This window comes from Lampetra planeri, chromosome 25, assembly GCF_965212315.1.
Source record: "Lampetra planeri chromosome 25, kcLamPlan1.2.h2, whole genome shotgun sequence".
Classification (NCBI taxonomy): Eukaryota; Metazoa; Chordata; class Hyperoartia; order Petromyzontiformes; family Petromyzontidae; genus Lampetra; species Lampetra planeri.
Window position 1 is genome coordinate 4,003,612 of NC_136131.1, and position 18,396 is coordinate 4,022,007.

Below are 18,396 nucleotides of genomic sequence, written 5' to 3' on the forward strand. Positions count from 1 at the left end.
GATAGGAAAGATCTTCGGAGAGAGAATCATCAGAATCTTGATTTACCCTGGACAAATCCGATGATCTATGAAGCTCTTTTCACAGATGTACAGCACATGGGAGTGCTGTGCCGCATCCCCACCGAACTGCCCCTCCCCCCGGCCCGCCCGCCCCTCCTACCCTGACAAGGATGACTAAGATAATTATTTCACACCGTCGTGTGAATAATTAACTTTATTAATTTAATTTCATTTCAAAGCCTTGGTGGGCGGTTTTTAACGACAAGTTTAAATGATGCCGCAGGGTCGGATTAAATGAGTCGGCTGAGGCAGAGGTTTGGCCCGCGGATCGCGTTTTGGACAGTTCTGCTCTTAGGGGGATGGCCGTTGATTTGATTCCCAACCACGATTTTAACTTATAACCATCCTACTTGAATGCCACGTGCTCCATCTACCAAACAATTTATATCCCAAATGTGCCACTGGAGTTACGTGGCGAGGCCGATACGCTCACTTCCGGAATGCCTACAGTCTGCAGAGCGTCACACAATGTCGACAAATAGGCTCAGAAGAAGACACTGTAGAACTACTTCTCGAGTGACTGCAACAGGCCTTTCTTTAGTTTAACACGTAGCAGGCTTTCGCGACCAATATCATCCATAATAGAGGGTTTTGGGTTAGATCGCGTGAATATGTAAATGTGTCGTTAAAACCCACCACCACCCGACACAGCCAACTGGCTGTCGCCTGATGAAGCTAGTTGTAATTACTGGTGAAACGTCGTACTCAGTTTGTAAATGTTGTGGCTTGGCTCTCCAAGACACCGGTGATGCTGTACTAGTGACGAATTTGCACGTTCTGTTTACATGACAACCCTTACTAGTTGGCTGTGTCGGGTGGTGGAGGGTTTTAACGACACATTCATATATTCACGCGATCTAAGCCAAAAACCTTTCTTCATTGGCGTCAGTGTTCTTCATTGCAAGTCCCGTGGGTGACTGGCGGCCCTTGATGACAACACCCCTTGCGGGCAGTGTGGCGGCCTTCACACTGATGATGTCTTATCGGCGAAAGTATCCCCAATCTCTGAACATTTATGAAGAACACTGCTCTACGTGGGATGGCGCTCCTTTGAGGTCTATACAGAGAGGGACCGTGATTAAGTGGGCCACGCGCAGGACGGAGCTATGCCGGTTCCTGCGACAGGACACACAGGGATCAGTCGCTAGACCCGAAGCCAGAATTATGGGACACTGTTAGAGCTGACATTGTAGGTCAGCTGTTGACTATGCGACACTTGCTGGATCTTGCAAAAAAAGCTTAGAAACAAGTGTTAGCATCAAAAGCATTGACTATGATGATCTAATGATCTTAACCTATGGGAAGTTGTTTACCAAATCATTGTGGTCCAGCAGTTACAGTCTAATATGCATAGTAGAGACTGAAATCTGAATGTTGTATCTTTGCATGCTAACCACACTTTATGACTCTCATCTATCATACAAATTAACATAAATATTCCATGTTTAGCCTTCCGAGTTCCAGTGTTAAAATCGCGCAGATTTAACAACGCACAAACGTGAACTCATAAACAGCGGGAAGGCCAAACTGGCTCCCATCATGCCGCATGCATGTCAGGTGACGAATACAGCGCATGTGCAATGCTTTCAGCCGTGTTAACGCCACCCCAGATTAATTATACGAGCGGTCCAGGACTGGTTCAGATTCTACTGAAGCCAATGATCGAGCCACATTTTCTCACCCTATAAAACAAAGACACCCCCTCCCCCCCCCATAGAACACGTTTGGGGAAAGTGCTGTTAGCAAACACCTATGAAGGGTGGCACAACACACGAAGGGGTGGGTGGCCAACACCACACTCCCCAGTGGCGATGTTTACACACCGCACTAGGTACTAATTTAAGGCCGAGTCGACCTAGGGAAGGCCCAGGACCGGTTCAGATCATCGTTACCGGTGTTGCCCGTCAGAGGGAATCGAACTCGGGTCGCCGGGTTCGTAGCGCAGTGTGCGAACCGCTACATCACCGCTCCCCCCCTAAATCCTATGCATACTCACACACACACAGTGGGACGTTCTCAATATGAATCCAGTTTACATAACCACTTCGCGCGCTTATTGCTACACACCACATTCCGTACGTCGTAGCACCAGTTCAGATTAATTATCGCCGTTCAAAGCCCCATATGCACGCCGCGATCACGGCCGTGCCCGTTGAGAACAATGGCACACACGCACGCGCACACACGCGCGCACACACGCGAACGTGCACACACAAAACCGTGCACACACACGCACGCAAACACACACGCACGCGCACACACACACGCACGCGCCCATACACACACACACGCACGCGCACACACACGCACACACACACACGCACGCGCCCATACACACACACACGCACGCGCACACACACGCACACGCACACACGCACGCGCCCATACACACACACACGCACGCGCACACACACGCAAGCGCCCATACACACACGCACGCACGCGCGCCCGCAGCTCGCGAACGCGCCAGAGGAGGGTGGCGGGTCGGGGCGGGCGGGCGGGGGGCGGGGCGAGCTTACGAGCGCGCGCACGTCTGGAGACAGCGCCCGCGCGCGCGTGCGCTTAACAGCGCCGCCGTTGCACACCGCGTGAGCGCGCGCGCTCGTGCTCGTGAGCGCGCGCGCGTGTGCGGGTCGCGCGCACACGAGCTCGCGCGCGCGCGCGACCCGCACCCGATACCCCGCGCTGTGTACGGCACGTGTCCTACGCCCAGTCCATATTTACTCAATGATTATCCCGCACCCTGCCTCTCTTGGCCACACTGCGCCCTCCCAGGAATTCCACCGTGGAATTCTTTGATAGCGTTCTTCTTTTTTTTTTTGCGACAGCGCACTTAAGGATTACATACCGTGCCTAAAAGGATTTAATTCGTATATTTGTGATACAATCTTAATTTTAGAACTTTCGTGACTGCAGGAATTATTATTTGTTTCTTTCGGTTAAGTCACGTCTAAAGATAAAATAATAAATTAAATTAAATAATAGAATACGACGTTTCGATTGCAACACAAGCAATCATCATCAGGTATAATGAAATAGCGACATAAAATCTAACCAGAAAACTATAGACAGACATATTAGCAGACAGATATCACCAAGATACATAGCGAGAGCAACACAGGTAACAGAGAGAGGTGATCGTCTCTGTGTGGTGGCCTTAAATAGACAGAGGGGGGGGGCGGAGGCAGAGAGAGGGAGGAGGGTTAGAGAAAAAATTAGCATATCAATGGGTGGTCAACAGACGTGGTGCTGCGAATGCGATGGCACGGCAAGCAAGCCTGAAAATCAGAAGGACACACTAAAATTAAATAACCTAGTAAAATATCGAAATGTAATGTAATACAACACAGAGGGTCGGTCAACACACAATTAACGCATAGCCTGGTTGATTACGTATTTCAAAGATTGCTAAGTTAGAATTTAAGTGTGAACAATCTAAAGAGAGGACACAGGCAGAGAAAACAAGTCGCCAGAGAGAGAGAAAAAAAGATAAGCTTAAAACTTCCCCGTAGAAGTGGTTCAATCTTAATTTTAGAACTTTCGTGACTGCAGGAATTATTATTTGTTTCTTTCGGTTAAGTCACGTCTAAAGATAAAATAATAAATTAAATTAAATAATAGAATACGACGTTTCGATTGCAACACAAGCAATCATCATCAGGTATAATGAAATAGCGACATAAAATCTAACCAGAAAACTATAGACAGACATATTAGCAGACAGATATCACCAAGATACATAGCGAGAGCAACACAGGTAACAGAGAGGGGTGATCGTCTCTGTGTGGTGGCCTTAAAAAGACAGAGGGGGGGGGCGGAGGCAGAGAGAGGGAGGAGGGTTAGAGAAAAAATTAGCATATCAATGGGTGGTCAACAGACGTGGTGCTGCGAATGCGATGGCACGGCAAGCAAGCCTGAAAATCAGGAGAAGGACACACTAAAATTAAATAACCTAGTAAAATATCGAAATGTAATGTAATACAACACAGAGGGTCGGTCAACACACAATTAACGCATAGCCTGGTTGATTACGTATTTCAAAGATTGCTAAGTTAGAATTTAAGTGTGAACAATCTAAAGAGAGGACACAGGCAGAGAAAACAAGTCGCCAGAGAGAGAGAAAAAAAGATAAGCTTAAAACTTCCCCGTAGAAGTGGTTCAATCTTAATTTTAGAACTTTCGTGACTGCAGGAATTATTATTTGTTTCTTTCGGTTAAGTCACGTCTAAAGATAAAATAATAAATTAAATTAAATAATAGAATACGACGTTTCGATTGCAACACAAGCAATCATCATCAGGTATAATGAAATAGCGACATAAAATCTAACCAGAAAACTATAGACAGACATTAGCAGACAGATATCACCAAGATACATAGCGAGAGCAACACAGGTAACAGAGAGGGGTGATCGTCTCTGTGTGGTGGCCTTAAATAGACAGGGGGGGGGGGCGGAGGCAGAGAGAGGGAGGAGGGTTAGAGAAAAAATTAGCATATCAATGGGTGGTCAACAGACGTGGTGCTGCGAATGCGATGGCACGGCAAGCAAGCCTGAAAATCAGGAGAAGGACACACTAAAATTAAATAACCTAGTAAAATATCGAAATGTAATGTAATACAACACAGAGGGTCGGTCAACACACAATTAACGCATAGCCTGGTTGATTACGTATTTCAAAGATTGCTAAGTTAGAATTTAAGTGTGAACAATCTAAAGAGAGGACACAGGCAGAGAAAACAAGTGTGTTGACCGACCCTCTGTGTTGTATTACATTACATTTCGATATTTTACTAGGTTATTTAATTTTAGTGTGTCCTTCTCCTGATTTTCAGGCTTGCTTGCCGTGCCATCGCATTCGCAGCACCACGTCTGTTGACCACCCATTGATATGCTATTTTTTTCTCTAACCCTCCTCCCTCTCTCTGCCTCCGCCCCCCCCCCCTCTGTCTATTTAAGGCCACCACACAGAGACGATCACCCCTCTCTGTTACCTGTGTTGCTCTCGCTATGTATCTTGGTGATATCTGTCTGCTAATATGTCTGTCTATAGTTTTCTGGTTAGATTTTATGTCGCTATTTCATTATACCTGATGATGATTGCTTGTGTTGCAATCGAAACGTCGTATTCTATTATTTAATTTAATTTATTATTTTATCTTTAGACGTGACTTAACCGAAAGAAACAAATAATAATTCCTGCAGTCGCGAAAGTTCTAAAATTAAGATTGAACCACTTCTACGGGGAAGTTTTAAGCTTATCTTTTTTTTTTCTCTCTCTCTGGCGACTTGTTTTCTCTGCCTGTGTCCTCTCTTTAGATTGTTCACACTTAAATTCTAACTTAGCAATCTTTGAAATACGTAATCAACCAGGCTATGCGTTAATTGTGTGTTGACCGACCCTCTGTGTTGTATTACATTACATTTCGATATTTTACTAGGTTATTTAATTTTAGTGTGTCCTTCTCCTGATTTTCAGGCTTGCTTGCCGTGCCATCGCATTCGCAGCACCACGTCTGTTGACCACCCATTGATATGCTAATTTTTTCTCTAACCCTCCTCCCTCTCTCTGCCTCCGCCCCCCCCCTCTGTCTATTTAAGGCCACCACACAGAGACGATCACCCCTCTCTGTTACCTGTGTTGCTCTCGCTATGTATCTTGGTGATATCTGTCTGCTAATATGTCTGTCTATAGTTTTCTGGTTAGATTTTATGTCGCTATTTCATTATACCTGATGATGATTGCTTGTGTTGCAATCGAAACGTCGTATTCTATTATTTAATTTAATTTATTATTTTATCTTTAGACGTGACTTAACCGAAAGAAACAAATAATAATTCCTGCAGTCACGAAAGTTCTAAAATTAAGATTGAACCACTTCTACGGGGAAGTTTTAAGCTTATCTTTTTTTTTTCTCTCTCTCTGGCGACTTGTTTTCTCTGCCTGTGTCCTCTCTTTAGATTGTTCACACTTAAATTCTAACTTAGCAATCTTTGAAATACGTAATCAACCAGGCTATGCGTTAATTGTGTGTTGACCGACCCTCTGTGTTGTATTACATTACATTTCGATATTTTACTAGGTTATTTAATTTTAGTGTGTCCTTCTCCTGATTTTCAGGCTTGCTTGCCGTGCCATCGCATTCGCAGCACCACGTCTGTTGACCACCCATTGATATGCTAATTTTTTCTCTAACCCTCCTCCCTCTCTCTGCCTCCGCCCCCCCCCCCCCTCTGTCTATTTAAGGCCACCACACAGAGACGATCACCCCTCTCTGTTACCTGTGTTGCTCTCGCTATGTATCTTGGTGATATCTGTCTGCTAATATGTCTGTCTATAGTTTTCTGGTTAGATTTTATGTCGCTATTTCATTATACCTGATGATGATTGCTTGTGTTGCAATCGAAACGTCGTATTCTATTATTTAATTTAATTTATTATTTTATCTTTAGACGTGACTTAACCGAAAGAAACAAATAATAATTCCTGCAGTCACGAAAGTTCTAAAATTAAGATTGAACCACTTCTACGGGGAAGTTTTAAGCTTATCTTTTTTTTTCTCTCTCTCTGGCGACTTGTTTTCTCTGCCTGTGTCCTCTCTTTAGATTGTTCACACTTAAATTCTAACTTAGCAATCTTTGAAATACGTAATCAACCAGGCTATGCGTTAATTGTGTGTTGACCGACCCTCTGTGTTGTATTACATTACATTTCGATATTTTACTAGGTTATTTAATTTTAGTGTGTCCTTCTCCTGATTTTCAGGCTTGCTTGCCGTGCCATCGCATTCGCAGCACCACGTCTGTTGACCACCCATTGATATGCTAATTTTTTCTCTAACCCTCCTCCCTCTCTCTGCCTCCGCCCCCCCCCCTCTGTCTATTTAAGGCCACCACACAGAGACGATCACCCCTCTCTGTTACCTGTGTTGCTCTCGCTATGTATCTTGGTGATATCTGTCTGCTAATATGTCTGTCTATAGTTTTCTGGTTAGATTTTATGTCGCTATTTCATTATACCTGATGATGATTGCTTGTGTTGCAATCGAAACGTCGTATTCTATTATTTAATTTAATTTATTATTTTATCTTTAGACGTGACTTAACCGAAAGAAACAAATAATAATTCCTGCAGTCACGAAAGTTCTAAAATTAAGATTGAACCACTTCTACGGGGAAGTTTTAAGCTTATCTTTTTTTTTTCTCTCTGGCGACTTGTTTTCTCTGCCTGTGTCCTCTTTTTAGATTGTTCACACTTAAATTCTAACTTAGCAATCTTTGAAATACGTAATCAACCAGGCTATGCGTTAATTGTGTGTTGACCGACCCTCTGTGTTGTATTACATTACATTTCGATATTTTACTAGGTTATTTAATTTTAGTGTGTCCTTCTCCTGATTTTCAGGCTTGCTTGCCGTGCCATCGCATTCGCAGCACCACGTCTGTTGACCACCCATTGATATGCTAATTTTTTCTCTAACCCTCCTCCCTCTCTCTGCCTCCGCCCCCCCCCTCTGTCTATTTAAGGCCACCACACAGAGACGATCACCCCTCTCTGTTACCTGTGTTGCTCTCGCTATGTATCTTGGTGATATCTGTCTGCTAATATGTCTGTCTATAGTTTTCTGGTTAGATTTTATGTCGCTATTTCATTATACCTGATGATGATTGCTTGTGTTGCAATCGAAACGTCGTATTCTATTATTTAATTTAATTTATTATTTTATCTTTAGACGTGACTTAACCGAAAGAAACAAATAATAATTTGTGATACACTTTTGGTATTACTGCCCTTGTGAAATACGTCCCGCGTATGATTTCAATATCCATTACCTGATAGCTCGCCATCACGTTTCGCTGCATTTATTGTTTCGGGAAAAAAAAAAAATCCTCGACACGAGGGAGGTTGCCGGCGGCTGCCAGGAGGGATCAACGTTGCTGGTACCCCAAAGGAAATAGGACGCATTAGGGTCCGCGTGTGAAGTGGCGGATTTGTGAGAGTAATATTGCGTCGGAATTTCTCTCACCAATCAATCAAATGCCCGCCGCTATTCTCTTTTCTTTTTACCTTACCCCAGAGGAGATCCGTTATCTCTCGCGCAATGCTCTATCCAGCGGTGCCGGCTGACGCTGTGGTTGGATCGAGAGCCTGAGAGAGCTTGAATCGCAGTGGGAAGATTTCCAGTTGAAACAATGGCCGGGCGGGGAGGGGGGGGGTCAACTCACAATGCCTCCAGAAACGCAGATCGTGAGCAGCACCACGCTTACGGAGATGCAATATTGGCCCCGTGATGTGGGTTTTTAGACCTTTCACTGATGGCTCAGGCAGTCAGCCACCCATCACTCCCAACCCCGTCAATGGAGGTGAAATCTGCCCCAATGCTCACCAAAGACTCATTGACTTTGCATGTCCAAATTCTGAGCTCTGAAACAAATATGAACTGTGCACAGATTTTATACCGAAAAGAATAACAACAGTTTGACACGTAGGCTGTCGCGGCCAGTATTATCCACGATAGAGGTTTTTGGGTTAGTTCGCGTAAATATAAATGCGTCGTTAAACCCACCATAACCCGACACGGCCAATTAGTAAAAAAAAGAAAACCTGGATGTGGCTGGACAATGCACGGCTCTTGCAGGTGTGATTGTTATCTTCCTAATTTCCTGGCATGCCAAACTTCCTCTGCATAACGCGACGGTGCCACTTGCAGATATTCAAAGACCATATTGCAGACGACAACACGGTACACTGAGCATTTGTTTGCACCGTATGCTCTTGTGCATGTTGTCTCAGAGTGGACTATTGGATTCTTATTTTACAGAGCGTCCAATATCACATAACCACCGGCTCCTCTTGCCGCACGCGCTGTACTCAAAGTTCAGGTCTCGATATATAACGATGACAAATAGGACCTCTTGAAACGTATAGACTGCTTAAAAATAGCCAAGTCCCAGCGTCTCATCTGTCCGACAAATAACGGGTGTGCAATTATTTACATTGGTAGTCCTGAGTCAGCGGAGGAAATTCCACATTCTTGTGGAGGGGATCAGTACTTCATGAGATGACCGCTTAAAATGGGTCCCATCGAATATTCAATCGACTATATCTTAAATCAATAAGATATCTTAGCCTGATGGCTATGTTCATGAAACCAAAACAACAGGTTTGAATAAGTTTGGAAGTGTATTTAAACTACGCATTTATGCATGCTCGCGCGAAAGTGAACGTGCTTACATCTTGTAATTGTTCAAATAATGACCACATAACCAAATTAAAATAAAGTTGTTTTTCAACTATCGACAGCGCATTAAGAGTATTTACCTCTTCGTAACGGTAGCTGTGGAAGGAGAAATGAAGTTATTATTTTGCATTTTATTAATCTAAGTGCTAATTTGTAGGTGATTTTCCAAGTTGAGATATTGGATGGAGCTGAACACGACCGGACACAACTTCTTGGTTCTTTCGGTAAAGTCACGTAGAAGGGAAGTAATAAAATAATAAAAATAAAACATAATAAAACAATTCTCACGACGTTTCGGCCACAACGCAAGCAGCCGTCCTCTTCGCCTGAGGACGGCTGCTTGCGTTGTGGCCGAAACGTCGTGAGAATTGTTTTATTATGTTTTATTTTTATTATTGTATTACTTCCCTTCTACGTGACTTTACCGAAAGAACCAAGAAGATGAATCCCTGCAGTCACGAAAGCTTTAAATCGAAATTTGACCGGACACAAGTTAACAACTCTTGCGAAATTACATGAACATCAGTTTCACAGCTGACGGTAACACCTGCAGTGAAAGCAATAATGCCCACATGGATGTGTTTTGCTTTCCAACCCAGAGCAAGTTTTTGGCGACCAAGCTAAGTGCCACCGCGTGCCGTTTTATCGCAAGGCAGGAGAGACATTAACAAAAAGCCAAGCCCACACACACACACGCGCGCGCACACAGGGCACACGGACAACTTTACAGTCCAGCAAACATATGGACGGGGTGTCAGATGATAATTTAGGAGCGCTCAAACACAATACAATCAAGATGCGCGCAAGAGCTGCGATTCCGTTATTCGCATACACGCCGCTGGTGATGCTTTAGCTGCAGCTGTTATCGGCTTCGGGCGGATATAAATATTCCCGGACAGACACCGTTGGACAGAGTGCGGCGGTCTCGGTATATATATAACACACTGTGTGTCGCGGGCACAGACAGGAGCCATTCTACTCCAGTTTGCATTTGCCAGTAAAAATAGACAGAGACCTTCTTCGTTACGTTTTTTTTTGTTTGTCTCCTCTCTCTCTCTCTCTGCGTGTTTCTGGTGCCACTCCCCTCTTGCCAGAGCGGAGCGCGGTTACCGAGACTCGGGATACTCGGCCGCTCTCTGTCTATGCTCTGGTGATTGCATTGCACGTTTGCTGCCCCCCCCCTCCCCAACACGGATCGTAAGCCAGCCACCGGAGCGCTTTTGGCAGAGCCAATTCCCTGCGCGACCGAAGAGCCCCCACTATTTCTCGCTTGGGCCTCGTTCCAGCTGTTGCGAAATTTGTGGTCGGCTCAGACACGTGCTTCCCGTATGTGCACATCGTGAATTAAATGGGTGCTACATCAATTACAATTGCGACCGACAGGATACGTGGGGCCCGCCTGATTATATAACGCGGGGGGGGTGGGGGGGTTAACTAATTATGGTTAGAACAGCTTTGGTGAATGGGCGGAATGAATAAAAAAGAAACGTGGAAATGGGCAGCGAGGTAGAGAAGGAATGGCACAGGACTAAGGATCCCAATCAAAAGCGGTTGGCATTGGAAAAGATAATTTACCAATGATTTTTTTTCCTATTATGCAACCAATGGAAAAATATGTTCAAATCTAAATAAAATAGGCTTCCACTGGAGAGCCATTTCAATAGTGTGGTATATTCTCACAATCACATGAAGTCAACGCAAATTAAAAGTGTGTTTCAGCTAACAGGCAATGGCGACGGCGATCATCTCTGGTGGTGGTCCGGAGTCGGCGGTTGAAATTCCACGTTGCATTCACGAGGTTCAGTCGATTAAAGTGGCAATACATGTTTATTATTCTAGAAAGCAGCACTCGTGCTACTGACCCTGACGAAGAAGATGTGCCGACTCAACCCTGTGCTGAGAGTTCTGACTCGGAGCCCTTCTGATTGAGTGAAGCCACCCAGGAATATCTCGAAGGCAGTCACAGAACAGTGTTTGAAACAATCAAAAGTTTGAATATAATATCTCCAGCCAACAATAATTCCTAACAGCTGAAAAAGTGCACTGACAAAGATAAAATACCAATGAGTACACAATGAGATTAACGGCGTTTTAGAAAAAAACAGCATCATGGAAAAATGTCCTCGGGAGACAAGTGGAACAAAGACAAAGATCCCCCGCAGAGCCTTAACAGACTGTTGGGTCAAGTGCTGTTAACGAGTAGCACCGATGAAGGCTGGCACGGTACACGAGGGGGTGGATGGCCAGTACCAAGCCCGGCCGCCTTTGTCTCCCCAGCGGCGATATTTACTCACCACACCAGGTACTTATTTGAGGCTGAGTCGACCGAGAGGAGGTCCTAGACTGGTTCAAATAATCGTCACTGGTGTTCGCCGTGAGCGGGAATCTAACTCTCATTCAGCCAAACGTCTCAGAGAAGCACAAATAATGAGTGTAAGTGCATTGTTTTGCACACAACATTGCCACTAGGGAGACAAAGGCGGCCGGGTGTGGTGCTGGAAATGCACCCCCTCGTGTGCCTTGTCGGCCTTCATAGGTGCTCACTAACTTGCCCCTACAGAATGGTAACATGGGGGATATTTATCTAGTCTTACACATATTATTCATCTAAGATGTCTATCTTGATCCAATTGATGTAAGTAATCAGTATTACAATTTGAGAAATTTTTAATTTTTTAAGTGAAATTCCAACGTGTTAATAGCAAAGCATTTGACCAACAAAATGAAAAGGGACTTTTTTTTTCAGACCCGTTCACTAACTCGGGGGTTGCTGTCAGCATTACGCCCTGCCTCTGTGTAGCGAGGCATTCTTGCAACCTCAAAAAAACTATTCACGTGCATGACGAAACTTAAAAATACTTGCGAGCTTTGCTTGAACCTTGAACTTTGGTGACACCCACAGTGTGTAGAACTCTACGTGGTGATGCCAGGTGCAAGCTTACAGCTATAACATAAGAGGTAATTTCCCATCATTTCGCAAGCATCATTGCGAAGATTTGAAAACAAAACAATCGAAACCTACTCATGTCTTGCCCGTTCGTAATGCTATGGCAACTGCTCTTATGGCTAAGACAGGTTGATTAACCAAGACAAGGAAACCACGAACTTGTATAAGTTGTCAAGGAAATGTAATATGGTAATTCCCCGATTCATGTCTCCCCCTTTTACATTGTCACTTGATTTATTAACACCACTACCTGATTTTGCGTCGCCTCAACCCACTCCCACGTCGCTAACTGCATCGGCCGTCCTTTCTCGTTATGCGTCGCTCCTCAGCCTTCGCCTCGACATCCTACCCTGCATATCGCTTCCATTTACGTCGTTGGGACGCATGCAGGAACGCATCCCCAATGTAAACCGGGGTATTGCTGAAGTTGAATAATACAATCTGCTGATGCCGAAATGGGCTTGAGTCTACGCTCAGATGATTGACCAATTGAGCCGACGAGTTGCGCTCCGCTCAACGCGCTGCGAGCTTCCCCCACGGATGGCTTCAGCGTAACTCCACGTGCTGGGAGCAAAACGTCAAGAACATCATGCCGGGCAACAGGTGGTAGGTTCCAAAACACGCGCCCGAGAGCAATACCACGTGGAACGACGGAGCGAAAAACATACGCAGTGGAATTTGGCTCGTTCAAAATAACAAAAAGATGCAAAGCTTCCAACGCTCAGCACGCGTGGGTTTTTATCCGGATGCTCCGGTTTCTTCCCACATGTAAACACCCGCTAATTGGGCGATAACACCTTAACACATAAAGGACTCATATTCTTAGGTTTTTTCGGTAAAGTCACGTAGGTAAAAACATTAAAATTAATAAAAGTAAAATAAAATAAAAATCACGACGTTTCGGAGGCAACACAAGCTTCCGTCTTCAGGTGGAACCGTCACAGCCACGACAGCCGTATCAAGTAAATGAGAGATTGCAGGAGCTACCACTCCGTTTATATAATGGTTGGAGAGGGGGAAGGGCCAAGTACAGCACACTTTTTATTCATATGGTAATCTAGAACATAAAGGACTGCAGAGCTTGGACAATTGCCGGTTCTGGCTCACCGCTTGGCCGCCTTACTGCTCGTTCGCGGTTGCTCGCTCCTCTGCGTCTTTCTCGCTCTCATCTATGAGAGGGAAAGTTTGCTGTGCGGCATGTTACGAGTTCAAATTATTATTATGATTATTACGAGGATAAAATAAGCGAGTTAGCAACACTGATTCAGAGGTGGAACATGCACATTTCCATTGCGGGGGACAATTTCTCCATCAGGAACTAATGATGATGTCCCACAAAGTAGTAATCAAATTAAAATGATGGGCTTTTAGTCAATCACTATCCAGGATGTTTTACCTCTCAAGATTTTAACCGCGAGTCAAACACTCGAAAACCATAGCGCCGGTCAACATAACTTTCATCCAATTCGCTTATAGCAATAATTATATTGCGTCCAAACGTTAAGATTCGCCTGACGAAATAATCTACCGATTGCAGCGAGACATTTTAAATGATTGTGCGAAAACCGGCCACGTCCTCTTGAAAACACGACAGAAGGTAGCTCAATGACGAGCAGAGCATTAAATCGACATCCGACATTCCGCCGGGGCGAACTAGACCTTGTGCAGAGCGAGAGAGAGAGACAGAGGAAAGACAGATGGAGGAGGCCGTTGCTATCTGACGAGCTCACTAACCAGCAATTCATCCTGCCATGGGCTGCCAGAAGCCCGGGCGAAGTGGAACTCACAGGCAGCAGCTCACCAGCAGCTGATCTGCAGGACAGAGGGGAGGGGAGGGCAGAGAGGGAATGGTGAGAAGGGTGTGGGGGGGGTGTAAGGGGGGGGGGGGTCGCTGCGGTGGACACAGAAAAATGCCCCCCCCACCCACCAACCCATGCATCCCCATAACCACGTCAGCGATGTAGGCGCACGTACGTTGAACTTCTTTCGCGCAGTACGTAGCCAAACGCGCTAATCGGAGGTGCCCGGCAGTGGGCACCGGCGCGACCACGAGGAAAGACGGGTGGCTTGACTCGCGTGTGTTTGGCGAGGCTGGTGGCGTGTGCACGTGGTGGTGGTGGTGGTGGTGGGGGGGTGTCATTATGCTCACGGGGTACGTCACCGCCTGCAGGATCATTCGCCCGTGTACATTTGGTTATTGAGGTTTGTCGCGTGAAGATTTGCAACAGTGTGATCTCGCGCGCCCACACACATTTCGTGCACGTGATATGAACGTGTTCGATAGAACGCGTTCAGGGCAGAGGTCGCAACCGGGTACCCGATACCCGTACCCTACCCGATACCCGGCTACCCGTACCCAGCCGGGTACCCGTACCCAGCCGGGTACGGGTAGCCGTTTGCTACCCTGGTGCGGCCGGGTACGGGTACGGGTAAGGAATCAAAACCCGTTTGCGACCTCTGGTTCAGGGTGCTTGGCGAGCGATACATTTCCACGCGAGAAGCCACTTCCTTGAGACGTCATTCCAGGGCCAGGTGACTTCCGAGAAAGAGCCCCATAACTCAGTGGGACTTACCTGGCTAAATAAAAAAAAATAGTTTCGTTTCGTTTACATGTTGGTAGTACTGTACAGATGCTACCCAAAATAGAAGAAATGCACGTTTAGCCTGATAGACGATATGTGAAGTTGTTGTTAGCGAGCGCCTATTAAAGTGATCGCATCATCATTTAGCGACACTTGTAGTGAGCACGCAGACGGCGTGATCGTCGAGAGGGTTGAAGCCGAGCATGTGTACGCTTTTTCAAAGCATCACTTTTGTTTTAACAAACTCCTTCTCTGGAGGAAGACCATTCGAAGTGCTATTTCCGAGGTGCGGACAACATGTTAAACTTTGAATGCTTTAAACATTGTTTCGTAACACAGATCAACGGCAAATGGCATGAATAACGTTGAACAAGGTCAGCGCTGCGAACAAGAAGTGCAGCCTCTACACCCCGACAGCTGCCTCCACGTCTCCCCACACTACCGATTTGATTTCCACACACCAAACCAGGTATTCGTTTAAGGCCGAGTCGGCCTAGGGTATGCCCTACACACATGCATGCATATACGTAACTCACAACACGCCGGTAGTCCCCCGCACCTCCAATTTCAACCGCAAATTCCGATGTGCACGGTCGGCTACGTACGATGCGGACGAAATTCAGCGCACGTGTGTCTATCGTGAAGATTCAATGGCCACGGCACGTGGGTTTGGAACCTCGTGCCCGATCCAAAATGTTCTTAACGCACCTCTATACATAGAACGAGCTGACCAGCACAGCGCCACGAGCGATCTTTCAGTGTTTCAACAAATTCTTTCCAGTTGCATTGCGAAGGCCTGAACCAGTCGTGAGCGCGCGTGGCGGGGAGGGCAGCTGTGGCATTGTAAATCACTTGTCTCTACCATTCCGAACAAACACGAGTTGGATGTCAATGGGAATGAATACTCTGGAGAAATTGCTCGTGAAAGGCTTCCATGTCATTAATTTCTAATGTAACAAGTTTCTTTTTTTGGTCGTGTCGTGTAAAGTAAAGAAGAAGAAAATAAATCCAGTTGTGCGGCACCGACTGCTGTAGAGAGTGGTCAAGGGTTGTCTTAATACCTTTCACCGTCCCTCCCCGGCCACTACTTTGTTGAAAAGTCAAGTATTGTGGGGAAGGGGCATTTACCGCTGCCATAGAAATGTGGAATTTCCATCACTGACTCAGGGCTGCCAAAAGAAAATAAGCACAGCCCCAGAAAATTTGGCTTTTTTTTCCACTTAATGTAAAAATAATATGTATACCCTCTAATTGTTCACATTTTCACACATCAAGTACAAAGACAACGATCCCCCGTGTAGCCTCAACATAGTGTTGGGGCAAGCGCTATTAGCAAGCAGCACCTATGAAGGCCATGACCAACTTTGTTTACACATCACGCCAGGAAATCGATTGAGACCGAGTCGGCCGAGGGGAGTTCCAGGACCGGTTCAGATAATCGTCACCGGTGTTGGCTGTGAGCGCAGTGGACTTATCCACTTCACCACGGCTCCAAAGACACAGTACCCATTCAACGGCTGAGTCGACCTAGAGGATGCCCGCAACAGGTTCATATGCCACGAAGCACTGATATTATTCGTGGCTTGGAACAAGAACCCACGGTCAGCCGGATTGCAACTCAGCGTGGGCATGAACTCGGTGCGAAAAGGACAAAGACCAGCACGTGCAGCCCACACAAGCTGCAAGTGTTGCTTGTGTGTGTGTACGTGCACGCAGGGACATCTATTCTCAATACTTTGAAAGCTCAACAGGCAAAAAAAAATCTGTATTCGGTTGCGACGATATCGAAAGAAGATTTAGACTCGAGCTCAGACTGCCCTGACAGTACATTCGGAAGCTACCGCGCATTACTGAATGCAGGTTGGCTTGCCAAAGCGCCAACTGCAAGCTAAGCGCCAGCAGTTCAGGCTGAAGCAGGTGTCCGATGGCAGAATAACTGGATGGACCTCTTAACCCTGCACAGCAACCATGCTCATTTATGTGAATACATAATACACTTGGCTGTGGTAGCAGATGTCACACATTCGAGAATGTATGACTAACATCAATTACATGCGAAACCACATTTCAGGCCCTGGGAATTTGTTTGCTTTTGGCTAAGAGCCTACACTTACTGTGTTTCTTTTTGATGTTTTTTTTTACTCAATGTTTTAACGGTTCAGTATTACACATTGCAATACATGTTTATTTTTTTATTTTCAATGTTACGTGCTATAGCAGCGTCATGCCATGTGACGGTGACTTCATTTGGCAATCACGTAGGGCAACGAAATCAGCCCGTGTTAGACAACAGTCCGCAGAAGCAGCTATCACAGAATAACTTCGGAAATCTCTTCAAGTGACCTCGTATCTACACTTGAGGGCAGTGCTGTCGAACAAGCTGACAGAAAAGGTTCGTTGCGTGAAGGTAACAATTTATATTTGTAAAAATCAGAGCCGGATTTTCCGCCAAATAAAGCTTGAAGCCAAATTTAACGCGATGTTTTTTTTTCGTGTGTGCGTTCCGTCGTTTGGTGACCAACTCTGGGAACATCGACTCGCTTCAATTGGTGCCATCACAGGCCCCTGTGCGAATGCAAACACAGCCTCTCAGCAGTCAGCTCACTGCTGCTCTGAACCACTGAGCCACTGAACCACCTGAGTATTCCACGTTTAATGTTTCACTTCCTCGCAACAAAGGGTTTTTATTTGCGGGGTTAGATCGCGTGAACATCAATGTGTTGTGAACCCACCACCACCCGACACAGCCAATCGGTAAGGTTTGTCACGTAAACTAAACGTGCTGATTGGTGACTACTTCAGCAACGCGGGTGTGTTGGAAGGTAAACCCACAACATTATATTTATGCGATCTAAGCTTAAAAAAAACTTTATTCCGAATAATATCGGTCTTGAATGCCTACTACGTGTTAAACGTTTAAATTACTATTCAGAGAGAAGTTGTTTCTATCCTGTGTTTAGGATAAAACGGTGACCCTTTAAAATAAAAAAGTAAGGCACCATTTTCTTGGTTTTTTCGGTAAAGTCACGTAGAAGGGAAGTAATAAAATAATAAAAATAAAACATAATAAAATGAAACAGAGAATTGTTTCATTTTATTATGTTTTATTTTTATTATTTTATTACTTCCCTTCTACGTGACTTTACCGAAAAAACCAAGAAGATGAATCCCTGCAGTCACGAAAGCTTTAAATCGAAATTTAAGGCACCATTGATATTCAATATTTCTCAGGCAAGTAAGCCCTGGATGCATGTACAGTAGTTGAATAAGAAAGTGCACAAAGTATTTAAAATGCGCATGTGGGTAACTTTTAAACCATACCAGTCAAAATTGTTGCTTTATGTTCGGACATCGTGATGTATTCCCGCACGTTCCTCAAAAGATGCGGCGATTCAAAGGTAATGCCGAACACAGTTATGAAAACATTAACACCCCATCCCCTCTGGTCTGCGCAAATGATTGACTCACAAGTGACGACACCACATTTATCAAATTATTAAAAATGTAAGAACGAAACACAATTCTGGCTGTCGCCTGATGAGGCCGGTTGCAATTACCGGCGAAACG

The 18,396-nt window shown here is 45.3% G+C and overlaps 1 protein-coding gene across 5 annotated transcripts in view; it reads right to left on the reverse strand.

The window, feature by feature from the left end:
* The window catches only part of LOC144727255 (estrogen-related receptor gamma-like), a 402,552-nt gene that overhangs the window by 146,051 nt on the left and 238,105 nt on the right, over positions 1-18,396 (reverse strand). For all 5 annotated transcript variants that reach the window (XM_078605948.1, XM_078605949.1, XM_078605947.1 and 2 more), the window contains one exon: positions 13,982-14,059. In XM_078605948.1, the coding sequence (XP_078462074.1) occupies positions 13,982-14,059 (78 nt within the window). The remainder of the gene's footprint in view (positions 1-13,981; positions 14,060-18,396) is intronic.